Source organism: Cebus imitator, unplaced genomic scaffold (assembly GCF_001604975.1).
Source record: "Cebus imitator isolate Cc_AM_T3 unplaced genomic scaffold, Cebus_imitator-1.0 Scaffold356, whole genome shotgun sequence".
Lineage (NCBI taxonomy): Eukaryota > Metazoa > Chordata > Mammalia > Primates > Cebidae > Cebus > Cebus imitator.
In genome coordinates, this window is record NW_016107671.1 from 1,764,655 (window position 1) to 1,779,207 (window position 14,553).

Here is a 14,553-nt window from a genome sequence, read left to right on the forward strand (position 1 = left end):
CGAGACTTCATCTCAAAAAAAAAAAAAAAAAAAAAAAAAACCTGAATAAAAAATAAAATAGCACAGCTGTCTATTTTATATTCTAAATAAAAATCAATCCTTCAGAAATAAAAATACTTCAAATACCTGCATCCCACCTGGCAAAAGTAAATGCCACATTCTTAAATGTGCCTATCTCTGAAATTCACATGACTCTGAAATGAAAAGCTGATCAAGTCATAGGAGCCAGAAACCCTCCTGAAGAAACTGCTTGAGCAGTTTTGAATATTCCTGCCCAATAAGTGATTTCTTAAATACTTTACAAAACATCCATAAAATGGAATACTAAGGTAATCTAAACACTAAATTTTAGAAACAGTTAAGGAAAATATTCAAGATACACTGAAAGAAAAAAACAGTTTATAAAACAATTTGATTAGATTTTTTAGATCATTAAAGGAAAACAGACTTAAACAGATAAAAAAAAATCTTAAAATTTCAATTCTGAAATTTTAAAATTAATTTTAAAATCAGATTTAAATCTCAACTGAAATTTCCATAATCTGAAGAACTGTAAATATGTGGGAAGTTTGTAAACCAAGAGTAGATCACTGGGATGTCACTTTTCTCCACACATGCATGGAGTTATATAATCCACAAGAGCACTGAATTCCTCTTTTAAACTAAGAACTAGAGGTCTTAGTTTATTTTAAATTTTCAATTAGTATTATCCTATTTTTCAGAAATAAAACCACCGGCCGGGTGCAGTGGCTCATACCTGTAATCCCAGCACTTTAGGAGGCCGAGGCAGGTGGATTGCCTGAGGTCAGGAGTTCAAGACCAGCCTGGCCAACATAGTAAAACTCCTTTTCTACTAAAAATACAAAAAATTAGTTGGATGTGGTGGCAGGTGCCTGTAATCCCAGCTACTTGGGAGGCTGAGGCAGGAGAATCACTTGAACCCAGGAGGCAGAGGTTGCAGTGAGCTAAGACAGCGGCACTGTACTCCAGCCTGGGCAACAAGAGTGAAACACCATCTTAAAAAAAACAAAACAAAACAAAAAAACCCACACAGGCTTGTAGAAAACTATTTTGGAGGCCGGGCACGGTGGCTCAAGCCTGTAATCCCAGCACTCTGGGAGGCCGAGGCGGGTGGATCACGAGGTCAAGAGATCGAGACCATCCTGGTCAACGTGGTGAAACTGTCTCTACTAAAAATACAAAACATTAGCTGGGCATGGTGGCGCGTGCCTGTAATCCCAGCTACTGAGGAGGTTGAGGCAGGAGAATTGCCTGAACCCAGGAGGCGGAGGTTGCGGTGAGCCGAGATCGCGCCATTGCACTCCAGTCTGGGTAACAAGAGTGAAACTCTGTCTCAAAAAAAAAAAAAAAAGAAAAGAAAACTATTTTGGGAAAATATGTTCTTAAAACATCAATAATTGTTATTTCTGGACATTGGGACCATTGATCATTTTAATTTTCTTTATAGGTTCCGTAGTTACTAATATTTCACGCTTATATTAATTCTATCATCAGAAATATTTTTTTAAAAAAACCTATTTCCACTGAAATTTTTTTTTAAATGATTGGGAAGATAGGCTACTTTACAGTCATTAAGAAAATTATGGACCAGGCATGGTAGCTCACGCCTGTAATCCCAGCACTTTGGGAGGCCGAGGCAGGTGGATCAGTTGAGGTCAGGAGTTCCAGACCAGCCTGACCAACATGGTGGCCCTCTAATAAATAGAAAAAATTAGCCAGGCATGGTGGTGGGTGCCTGTAATCCCAGCTACTTGGGAGGCTGAGACAGGGGAATTGCTTGAAACCTGGGAGGTGGAGGTTGCAGTGAGTCAAGATTTTGCCACTGCACTCCAACCTGGGCAAAAGAGGCAAAAACTCCATCTCAAAAAAAAAAAAAAAAAAAAGAAAATTGTGATTAAATGAGCCCTGCATAAATGGTGACAAGAGGGAAATCAGTGTGACTGAAAAAATAATTTCGGCCAGTTCCTGAGTATTGTATCTCATCAAGACCCTGAAATAGTTCAGTGAAGGATTACAATCCTAGTTCACGTCATTTCCAAAGTGAGAGCCAGTAAGAACTGCAAACAAAAACAAATGCTCATTTCACAGCAGCTACTTAATAATGTGCATTTACCCCTCCTCACCCCTCAATAAATAACCAATTATTAAATACTTAGCAATTTAATATTTAAATATTACATTGTTGCAAAATAACATAAATCTTTATTGTAGTACTCAAGATTCATATGTAACAATTTCTTGAAGATTCTTATTTACAACAATAAATCTCAACATTACACTATACTTTTTTCTTACGACTAAATACAAACATAATTCTTATTAATGTGTAACATTCCATCACATGGATGGAGTATGATTTAACCATTTACATATTGCTAGATATTAATTTTATAAAAGAACATCCAAAAAGTAATTCCCAGTGATGTCTTTTGTTTCTAGACAGTGAGAATTAATGTTGTTGGAGCTTATACAACACTGATAATATCATGAAATGATAGATTTCCTCTCTCCCCAGTAAAAATTAACCATTTACAAATACATACAATTCTGTATGTAATCTTAAAATATCTTTGTTGCCCTGAAAGCGCATAAACAGAGTCTGAGGATTTAAGAATCTCTGTTCTGGGGTCCACTGGAGGGTCTGGCTCATTTTCCTGCTTGCAAACACCCATCATAATTACCTTCACATCTGCATTGCTCTTGGGGATACAGAAAGCTGATAGGGATTGGCTACGCATCATCATTTTAATACCGGTAGCTAGTATGAATTAAGGACTCACTATGTGCCAGGCACTCTCCTAAGATCCACACAAATATTGATTCATATGATCCTCAAAACAACACCGTGAAGTATACGCTATTACAATTCTGAGGAAACTGCAGCACAGACTGCTTAAACTCGTTCAGATTTAAGTGGCAGTCAGAATTCAAATCCTCCTCTTAATCTAGGTTCGAAATTCTTAACCACTACATTACACTACGCCTCTCTCAGTCGATTCAAAGATATACCCAAAATAAACTCACGTTGCCAAACCTCAAACCACATCTGGCTGGTACCAAAAACTTTTATTTATGAATTTCCTGGAAAAAAAAATTCCGCTCCTACCCAGGAATCATTAAACATATCTAAACCCTAAAAAAAACCTCCTTAACGAATAAATTAAAAACAAAGCATGAACATTAATCTCCAGCAAGCGTATTTCCATACCATCAAAATCCTTAGAAAAACAGCGCTGACAGAGTAATCGAATATACAGCCTACAGTTAACTAACCATGTGTCTAACTATAGAACAGCATGAAGTAGGCATTAAAAAGGGGAAATCTATTAATTAGGTCCTCTGCCGTTAACTAGGTAGGGAAATCCTAAGGCCTAAATCAATGAACAAACAGATCATTTTTAAGCAGAATTTTAAACGGAAGGAAATTGAACGCATTTCACAGAACAAAGCAGCAGCACAAACTCACATGGAACCGGCTTTTTAGAAGAGCAGCTGCGATTCGTTTCTCCTTCTCAAGCGCCCTCTCTGGAAACTGGCAGGGCTGGGGAAGCAGACCAAGTTCAGGACACCCCAGGCTTTTCTTGACTCGATCAGAACCCACCCTCCATGCTTCCCTGGCCCCAGCTAACCACCACCTGCACGCACAAATGGAAACGACAGGGCAGCGGCTCCGCAGTCACCAGCGTCTGGGTTCGCAGCTCCGGGTACGCTGTAGTTCGGCACCCAGTTGCTCGAGCCCCCGGACCACCCACAATGTCTTTTCGGAACTGTCGGCGTGTCCTCTCAGCCCCCAGACACCCGCCCCGAATCTAGGTCGCAGCGTTTTGCAGGAGACCTTCATCCTGGAGCCTAAGTGGCTGAAGCGCGGATGGGGATGCGCGGGGCCTCGGTCTCCAGTTACACCATAGGCCGCACCCACGAACCGGGCCCGGCACAGCGCCTCCAGGCCTCAGGGTTGCAAAAGCTCAGTCCCGCGAAAAAACGCACAGCGGCCTGAGGCTCCACAGGTACCTTTTCTCCATCTCTGGTCCGGCCTGCAAAGCCTGACCCAACCCGCGCTCTTTTTTCTCAGAAAAGCAGCGGCCACAGCCGCGCTCGGCGCCCGGCGCCCACCTCTTCAGCCTCACCCGACTAGAAGGATCGCCCAGCACCAGAGTCAGCGGCGCCAGGATACGAGAAAGCGCCTGTCCCCGTCGCGAGTGCGCAGGCGCGAGGAGGGCGGAAGCAAGTCCCGCGGCTGCTCCGAGGCCGGGAGGGGCGCTTGGGGCCAGGTCTCGGCGGGGACAGTCTGGCAGGGGAGACGTACCCAGAAGGGCGACAGTGTCCGGTGCCTCAGGCCTCTATACCTCTAAGGCGGCTCCGTGACTGACCAGTGCCATTAAAGATAATCCGGGTCTGCTTCCCTGTGGGCACTGCGGTCCAAAATTTTAAAAACCGATATTCCGACTTTTTTCTGCTGGTTCTCTGGACTGCAAGCCCCGCCGCGCTCCCCAGCGTAGCCTTACCCGAGCCTTTGAAAGTCGGCTTCTGTCCGGAGTGCGCAGGCGCGCGTGTCGACCAAGGCGAACCCTGGGACCCTTTACGGAGCAAGGGAGACGTGTAGGGTCGCACCTGCCAAGGGGGTGGGGAGGTTTGGAGGTGGGTGGAGGTTGGCAACAGGATCCCAAAGGAGATGGGAGTGTCCAAATCTAGGCCTGTAGGCGTGATTCCTGGCGGTGAGCTGGATGGAGGGAACCCCAGTGTCGCGAGCCCGGACCAAACCGCAGCGCGTGCTCCCTGTGGCGTCTCCCCGTACCTGGACCGAATGCGTTGCCGCAGGCGGAGTTGTGTTCCCGCGCAGAAGGCTGCTATGTGCGCGTGTGCCGCTCTCTAGCGGGGGATTGGGATGGTCCTGCAGAGAAAGCTGGCAGTGGTGCCCGACTCTGACGCTGAGTGTAGGGGGTCTCTAGGGTCTGTGCGGTTTATGTCTGCGTTTGTGACGTCCCTGGGATCGAATCCGTGACTGTGGCTCTGCTCCTGTCCATTGTTATTTCCGGAATGGTTTTGATAGGGCAACGCTTCTGGTTCTGGTTTTCCGTGGAGACGGTTTGTGGGTCCCTATGAAACTGAGTGTTGGGATTTTGATTACCTGCACCTGGCCCTCGTGTGTCCTCGGGCCTGTGGCGTTAGGCAAGTAAAATAATTGTAAAAAGAAAGAAAGAAAAAATTGGAAAGGAGGTAAGATTGCTATTACTTCCAAATGATGAGATTGTAGGATTGCTGAGGCAGGAGAATCACTTGAACCTGGGAAGCAGAGGTTGCAGTGAGCCGAGATCAAGTCGCTGCACTTTACCCTGGGCTACAGGGCAAGACTCCACCCAAAAACAAAAAACTAAACAAAAAACAGGGTCTCCCTGTGCTGCCCAGGCTGGTCTTGAACTCCTGGGTTCAGGTGATCCTCCCACCTATGCCTCCTAATGTGCTGAGATTACAGGCGTGAGCGTCTGGCATTTTCCTTTTGTTGCATGTTTTCTTTTTCTCTCCTTTATGTTGAATTGATGTATTACTATTCCAATTTTTTCTTTAATAGTTTATAGGTTCTTTTAGTCATTACTCCAGGAATTATAAGTCCAAATTCATCAATACTCTGACTCTCCTTGCACAGAATGCATTCAATTTCATATGCCCTCTTAGATTTAAAATACAAGATATCAGTTACATATTTGTTTTATTAAAAAACCTCTCTGGGGCTGGGGACGGTAGCTGATGCCTGTAATCCCAGCACTTTGGGAGGCCGAGGCGGGCGGATCACGAGGTCAGATCAAGACCATCCTGGCCAACATGGTGAAACTATGTCTCTACTAAAAATACAAAAATTAGCTGGGTGTGGTGGTGTGTGCCTGTAATTCCAGCTACTCAGGAGGCTAAGGCAGGAGAATCGCTTGAACCAGGGAGTCAGAGGTTACAGTGAGCCCAGATTGTACCACTGCACTCCAGCCTGGTGACAGAGGGAGACTGTCTCAAAAAAAAAGGCCTCTCTGAAATTATACTATTATACATTTACTCAGAACATTGACATAAGTGGTGTTAAAAAAAAAAAAAGAATAGGTTTATCAAGAGAAATAAAGTGGCACTGGGCTTTACTTCTCAGAACATTGTCATAAGTAGTGTTTAAAAAAAAACAAAACAGAATATTTAGGTCTTGTCAAGAAAAATAAAGTGGGGCTGGGCGCAGTGGCTCATGCCTATAATCCAGTGCTTTGGGAGCCTGGGGTACCTGGATTGCTTGAGGCCAGAAGTTTAAGACCAGCCTGGGCAACATAGCAAGACTCCATGCATATGACATTTTTTTCTTTTTTTAATTATCTGGGCCTGGTGGTCTACACCTATAATCCCAGCTGCTCGGGAGCCTGAGGTCAGAGGATCACTTGAGCCCAAGAGTTAGGATGGCACAACTTCACTGTGGCCGGAGCCACAGAGCTAGACCCTGTCTTAACAAAGAAAAGGGCCAGATGCGATGGCTCATGCCTGTAATCCCACCACTTTGGGAGGCTGAAGCAGGCAGATCACCTGAGGTCAGGAGTTTAAGACCTGTCTGGCCAACATGGTGAAACCCCGTGCTACTAAAAATACAAAAATTAACCAGATGTGGTGGTGCACACCTGTAATCACAGCTCCCTCAGGAGGCTGAGGCAGAAGAATCACTTGAACCAGGGAAATGGAGGTTGCAGTGAGCCAAGATTGCATCACTGCATGCCAGCCTAGGTGACAAGAATGAGACTCCGTCTCAAAAAAAGGAAGGAAAGGGAAAGGGAAAAGAAAAGAGGCTTGGCATGGTGGCTCATACCTGTAATCCCAGCACTTTGGGAGGCCAAGGTGGGTGGATCACCTGAGGTCAAGAGTTCAGGACCAGCCTGGCCAACAGAGTGAAACCCCATCTCTGCTAAAAATACAGAAATTAGCCGGACATGGTGTACACCTGTAATTCCTATATTAAATCCTAAGTTTATCCAGAATGAATTCAAATTTTTAAAGCATAAAACTTTTCTGAATTCATTAAACCTGAATGGTTAATAGTTTCATCTGGTCAAAACACACTAAAAATAACACAAGTAAATGGTATTATTTATAGATGCTAATGTTTATTGAACATTATATCCCGTATAGTTTCCCATAATTTTTTCATGTACTAACTCGCGTAATTCTTTTTGTTGTTGTTTTTTAGAGATCTGAAGTGATTTTACCTTTATTTCCTTCACTTTAAGCCAATCATGAAATTTCACAGTGATTTCTGAGGTGGGAGCAGAAGGAAGGTGGTGTTACGAATTGTCAGGGCTGTAGCCCAGTTGCCTTAGGGTGATCCCTCACCAGGGCAGCGGGAGGAGCATGGACTGCCCTGCCAGCAGGTAGGTGATGTTCTGATCGTTGAGAGCTGGTATGCTGTGCCGTCCGTAGCTTTCAGCTTGCGAAGCTCACTCAGACCATCCCCCTCAAGCCAGTCAGTTGGTGATCAGCTTGGCTACCTTGGAGTCACCCTCAGCCAAGATAATGGCCACCTTTTTCTGCCACTTAGCCTTTTCCACCACAAATCTGGCCCTCTCTGCTTCCTGCTGAGCCATCTGTTTGGCTTCCACTGCTTCTGTGAACTCCTTCCCAAAGGTCAGATGTGTCAAGGACACGTCCACCAGAATGAGCCCAAAGGTGGCTGCTCCCTCCATAAGGCGTTGATCATGTGCCTGGAGACCAGTTCTCTGTGTGATTAGCTCTCCAGCATCAAAGCGAGCTACCACTGACTTGAAGATCTCAGTGGTAATGGACAGCAGCACCAGCTCATCATAGTCCTCTCCAATGCTGGCGAAGATGCAAGGACAGGCCGGAGGAGGATGCTCAGTGTGATGTTGACATTCTGTAAATCGTTGCTACCAGTGATGACTGGCACATTACGTGGCTGGGAACGGCAAAGATAATTGGTTTCTGTACCCATGGGATGAGAAAGTGAGTCCCTTCCCCTACCACAATGACTGAACTCCAGGGAATCGGTTGAAGATGACAGCTCTGTGCCCAGCATCCACGTGATATAAGGCAGAGTTGACCACGCCTCCTGCAACAGCTAAGGCCAGGACAGACTTGCTGATGGACTCACACACTTTGGCAGCCATGTTACCTTCTGCGGGACCCTCTCACACCTGCTTCCACTCTGACCTCCAAATCTAACTTGTGTAATTCTAACAGCACTATACTGTAGGTACTACTATCACCATTCATATATGATCCCCAGAAGGGATAAATATCTTCCCCCATATCATTCCAGCTATAAGAAGCGGGTGTCAATAATGAACATTAAATATGCAGAATGGCTAAACACCCTATCCCATCATTGCTTATATAGACAGAGGTTTCCTGTGTGATGGCTTTCCTCAGATTTAACAATAAATGTTTGTTGCTGGAAAATGTTTACATACAAGTATAAAGAACAATGGTTTCCTATGTTCTCTCAACTTTCCTCTACTATGAATATTTTGGCAATCCTCAACTAGAGGACTTCAGAAAAAGTTTTCTTATGTTATTAAAAAAAATACTTTATACATTCTCTGAATCTGAGTTAACACAGGTGAGGCCAAAGAAACTGCATACATTATTTACATTTTGAAAAGTTCACACCAGGACAAATTGATGCCTAATAAAAACTGAACTGTATTTAAGTCATCCTGCATTGTCTTCATTCAGATTGTTCTTCAGTGAGATAAATCCATTGACACAAAGTGCTTTCTTTACTACCTGTATATATGCCAAAATTTCTCTATCAAATATGAATTCTCTGATGTACTTCAAGGATGGATCTAAGCCTAAATGACCTTCTGCATTTGTTACATTTAAAGGGCTTCTCACCAGTATGAACTCTATGATGTATACTAAGTTCATGGCTACTATTAAAAGCTTTCCCACACTCTTCACACATGTAGGGATTTCCATCAGCATGAACCCTTTCATGTCTGACAAGATAAGAGGAACAGCGAAATGCCTTCCCACATCTTTTACATTCATAAGGTGTATCACCGGTATGAATTCTCTCATGAATAATAAGATGTGAGGCATGACTAAAAGTCTCCCCACATTCTTTACATTCATAGGACTTTTCACCAGCATGAGTTCGGTCATGATATATGAGGCTTGTGGCATGACGAAAAGCCTTGCCACATTCCTTACATTCGTAGGGTTTCTCAGCACTATGAACATTCTGATGGGCTTTAAGTACTGAAATGAACCTAAAAGACTTCCCACATTGGTTACATTCAAAGGGTTTCTTACCACTGTGAACACTCAGATGCTGAGTAAGTTGTCCAGATACACTAAAGGCCTTCCCACATTCCTTACATTCGTAAGGTTTCTCACCAGTATGAACTCTGCGATGCATAGTAAGTTTATGACTATAACTAAAACCCTTCCCACACTCTTGACATACATAGGGTTTCTCTCCCGTATGAATTCTCTCATGTATAACAAGATATGAGGCACAACGAAAGGACTTCCCGCATTCTTTACACTCAAAGGGTTTGTAACCAGTGTGAATTCTGTTATGATGGGCAAGGTGTGCACGCTGACTGAAGGCCTTTCCACATTCCTTACATTCATAAGGTTTCTCACCGGTATGAATATTCTGATGTATTTTAAGGGATGAATTGAGCCTAAAGGACTTCCCGCATTTGTTACATTCAAAGGGTTTCTTACCACTATGAATACCCTGATGTCGAGTAAGTCGTCCATGCACACTAAAGGCCTTCCCACATTCCTCACACTTAAAAGGTTTCTCAATACTTTCAAATGTATGAGGTGCAGTAAATTGATGGCTACTACTGAAAGCCTCCCCATTTTCTTTACATTCATAAGGTTTCTCCCCAGAATAAATTCTCTGATGCATGGTAAGTTGATACCTACATGTAAAGCCCTTCCCGCATTCCTTGCATTCATAGGGTTTTTCTCCAGTATGAATTCTTTTATGACCCACAAGGTGGGAAAACTGACGAAAGGACTTCCCACATTCCTTACATTCATGCGGCTTCTCTCCAGTATGAATACTCTGATGTACTTTAAGGCCTGCTTTGAGCCTAAAGGTCTTTCCACATTTGTTACATTCAAAGGGCTTCTCACCAGTGTGAATACTCTGATGTCGACTAAGTCGTCCATACACACTAAAGGCCTTGCCACATTCCTTACATTCGTAGGGTTTCTCACCATAATGAAATCTATGATGGACAGTAAGTTGACGGCTAGTCCTAAAAGCTTCCCCACACTCTTTACATTCATAGGGTTTCTCAACATGAACTTTCCCATGTTGAGCAAGGTTTGCAGGATAACTGAAGACCTTCCCACATTCTTCACATTCATAAAGTTTCTCACGAGCATGAATTTTCTGATGTTCTCTAAGGTCTGTAAAATGGCTAAATGCTTTCCCAAACTCTTCACGCTGCTCAGGTTCCTCACTAGTATGAATTCTTTGATGTACCATGAGTTCTGTAAGATGACTAAAGGCCTTTTGACATTCCTTACACTCATATGGTTTCTGTCCATTATGAATTCTCTGATGGAGAGTAACAGATGAGTGTTTCCTATAAATGTCCATTTTCCTATCATTGATTATTTCACACCTTGAATCCAAATCTAGAAGACATAAAAGATAAACATTTTGTTTACTGGGTGAGAAAACATCAATGTATTGTAGAATTAAGAGGAATTCTCACCTATTACAGATGCTGACAACTCAAAAATATGAAAGGAGAGCTCAAAAAATGAGTTTGTGCAATGGAGTGCAGCTTATACACACATGCACACATATACAAAGGCAAACATACACACACACACAAAGGCAAACACACACACACACACACTCAGCCCTGTTTTGTAGTGTTTGCCAAGATCTCTGGTGTAAATATTCCCACTGAGGGCAATTTCAAGCTGTCAATTTAATGCAAGTTTATTAACATTTGCATAACTGGTTCTAGATTTACAGAACTGACCAGCTATACCGCACCCCTGCTATATAAATTTATACCATATGCTAAGAAAACAGGCAGTATATATACTGAATCATTCTTCAATTACAATCTTCCCTGAAATATAGGTACTCCCACAACTATAGTTTATTCCCTTCTATATATGACCATGTATACTCCTTTTCTCTCCACATTAAATAAAATACTGAGTTTTTAGTTATCTTGCCCTGACATTTTCTTATTACCTCTGATCCTACAGATATTCAATCTAATTTTCTATCATAACCTTTGTCGGGTCTGTTCTGGTTTTCCTTTATACATACATTTATATATATATATATATATATATATATATATATATATTGCACTTTAGGTTCTGGGGTACATGTGCAGATGGATTTCCTTTTTATCCAATGCTAACTCATTCTGATAATGCCCACAAGAGTATGCTAATTAATTTTTAGACACATACCAAGTATGTACATCAGAATTATGAAATGTTGAGAACTCAAACTTAGGGCAAAGAGAGGACCTGAATTATATTAAAGAAGAGAGCCAAAAACTAGATGAAAAATATTGGCAGAAGTGGGATGGAGGATAATGGTTTACATTCTATATAAAGCAGGCTAGGCATGGTGGCTCATGCCTGTAATCCCAGCACTGTGGGAGGCCTAGGCCGGAGGATCACCTGAGATCAGGAGTTCAAGACCAGCACCTGGCCAACATGGTAAAACCCTGTCTCTACCAAAAAAAAAAAAAAAAAAGATTAGCAGGGCATGGTGGCAGGTGCCTGTAACCCTGGCTACTTGGGAGGCTGAGGCAGGAGAATTGCTTGAACCCAGGAGTCAGAGGTTGCAGTGAGCTGAGATTGCATCACTGCACTCCAGCCTGGGCGACAGAGTGAGACTCCATCACCAAAAAAAAAAAGAAAAAAAATACAGTCTATATAAAGGAATATGTTCAGCAACATAAAAAGTGCTGTATTAGTCGGACATGACTTGTGGCATGATTTGTACACAAAAAGTGGAAATAATATAAATAACCCTCTCTAAAATGGAGTAACAATACAAATTAATAATATCAGAAACTAAAAGATCTTCCATGTGGAAATAGAAATGTCCTCAGCATAATAAATGCTGCATCGTTATGGAAATAGAACAGTAAAAGGGAAGAATTCCAGCAAATCATGATGGAGAAAACGGGTACACATCATAATCATGGGCATTCAATATCGGCAGGCAGGGTATTCAAAGACTGAATACTTATCTCAATGAAAAGGAAAGAAAATAAGTTAAAGATCACTACCCAACATTTAGGAAATTAAGAACAAGGTACAGGAAAGTAGAAAAATAAAGATAAAAGCAAACTGTGATGCATTAGAAAACAGAATGGCATCAACACCTAAATCAAAGACATGGTGTTTACAAAAATCATCAGGTAAAATATGAGCTAAAGCAACCAAAAAAGAATAAAAAATAAAAATAAGAAACAAGGGAAAACAAGAAACAGCGATTTTATTTAAATTATAAGAGTATATATACACATTTTGAAAGTATTAGAAACAATAATTTTGCAGAAATATTCTTCAAAGGTGACCCTAAAAGTAAAAAGTCTAGACAGCCAATTGTCATGGATGAAACACAAAAAGCTGCTAAAAAGACAGTTATAATTGTGATATTGTGCTGGCCTAGAGCCAGAACCAGAGCAAAACTATTTTATGAAATGCAAAACTGTTTTTAGATAAGTTGAAATGGCTGCCCCATTCTCCTTAAAATAACTACTGTCCTTGGCCTCTGTAAATAGAACTGCTGTTTGTTCTTCAAAACTATGTAAAGTTGCTTACCTTTTCTTATCAGTAACTGCCAGAATTGCTAGCCTTTGCTTACCGGCAATTGCCAGACTAAGCAGTCCAAGCTAGTTCCATCCTGACTCCTGTAGCTTGTAATAAGTAACTAAGGTCTGTGATTTCCACCTTAACCAGATAATGTGTAAACAAATGTTTATCTTGACTTCTGTAAACCACTTAAGTAACAAACGGAATGACAAAAGTCCCCATCCCTTGGAATGTCCGGAGACCCCCACCCTCATCTCTGCCCAGGAGGTAATTTACAGAATCCACTAGCCCTBRGAATGTCTGAAGCCTTTTCATCCCCATCCCCGCCCCTCACCCCCACTCCCAAGGTGGTTTTTCGGGTATAAAAAATCGTGGCACCCTCCTGTTGCCACCACAGGTTGGAGAGACGTGAGTCCTCTGTGGTTGCCGGCATAAATAAATGACCCTGCAATCTGGCATACTTTTGTCTTGTGATAACTTTCTACACTCGGTCAAATACAACATAATGAGCACATTTTACCACCTATCTTGCAATTACTCAATATCTAAATTTTTAAAAATATGCACATAAGATACTCCAGAGAAAGAAACAATTCAGGAAGGGAACAGGTAACATGAGCCTGGAAATATTATGAGACAATGAAAGGAGATCTTTAAAGACTTAGAGTTGTGAGTAAACAAAACAACAAAAATAGTAGCATATAAAAGTTTGGAGCCAGGCTCAATGGCTGATGCCTGCCATGCTAGCTAATATTATTGCAACATCAGAATATTAAGACAAAGCTTAGAAAAACACACTGGAAATGACAGACAACATAGGATATATAACCATGAGAGGGCAGACAGAAAATGATCAAAATGTAAATTATACAACTGAAATATATAATCACTAAGAGTCAGTAAACTTGACTGACCAATGGAAACTATTCAACTTGAAATGGAGAGATAAAAATAGTTTAAAAAATTTTAAAGAGCTGTGGAAATAAATCAAAAGATATGATTGAAATTATAAACCCAAAAAAACAAAGATTTCAGGAGGAAAAATATCTCAGGAAATAGCAACTGGAAACATCTCAAATTTAATGAAAGAAATAAATTTGTAGAATTAAGATGCTAATTTAATGCCAAGTAAGATACATTACATTTACGGATAAAAGCAGATTAAAATACTTTGTTGCCATCGGACTTACTATACAAAAACTGCTAACAAGTTGTTTAGGACCAAAGAAAGTAATATCAAAGAGAAATCTGAATCTTCAGAATGTAAGAAAAGCATCACAAAAGATGATGTAAATACATAAAATCATTTTTTGCCCCTTAACTTCAATATGACTGTTAAAAGCAAAACTAATAATAATGCCTAGTGAGGTTTACCACATATATAGATGTGATATACATGGAAACTATAACATAAAGGGTAAGGTGGACATAAAACTATAAAAATACAAGGTTTATATATTTGTTGAGAAGGAACAACTCTATCTAGCTGGTGAAATGTGATGTACATTGTATATTGTAATCCCTATAACACCCATTAAAATAAATTACACAAGGAGATACAACCCAAAAGCCAATAGGTAAATTTAAACAAATAGAAAAAAAATTGAAATAATCAGAATTACAAAAGGAATGGCTAGACAGAGAAATTAAATATATATAGAGAAAAAAGTAAAGCAGCAGACCTAAAGGTAATCATGTTAATAATTTTTTTTTTTTTTTTTTTTTTTT

At 41.2% G+C, this 14,553-nt stretch overlaps 2 protein-coding genes and 1 pseudogene across 13 annotated transcripts in view; all 3 read right to left on the bottom strand.

Moving 5' to 3' along the window:
- LOC108287841 (zinc finger protein 30 homolog) overlaps window positions 1-4,994 on the bottom strand; it is a 24,901-nt gene extending 19,907 nt beyond the window's left edge. The window contains exon 1 of one of the 6 annotated variants that reach the window (XM_017506491.2): window positions 4,817-4,994. The gene's annotated coding sequence lies outside the window, so the exon portion shown is untranslated. Of the gene's footprint in view, window positions 1-3,487; window positions 4,013-4,032; window positions 4,525-4,816 lie in introns of those variants that run through there. The other 5 variants (XM_037730687.1, XM_037730686.1, XM_017506488.2 and 2 more) reach the window with 5 other exon arrangements.
- LOC108287850 lies at window positions 3,987-8,186 on the bottom strand (annotated as a pseudogene).
- ZNF607 (zinc finger protein 607) overlaps window positions 7,231-14,553 on the bottom strand; it is a 66,718-nt gene continuing 59,395 nt past the window's right edge. For all 7 annotated transcript variants that reach the window (XM_037730628.1, XM_037730629.1, XM_037730627.1 and 4 more), the window contains one exon: window positions 7,231-10,659. In XM_037730628.1, coding sequence (XP_037586556.1) covers window positions 8,804-10,659 — 1,856 coding nt within the window. In that variant the 3' untranslated portion in view covers window positions 7,231-8,803. The remainder of the gene's footprint in view (window positions 10,660-14,553) is intronic.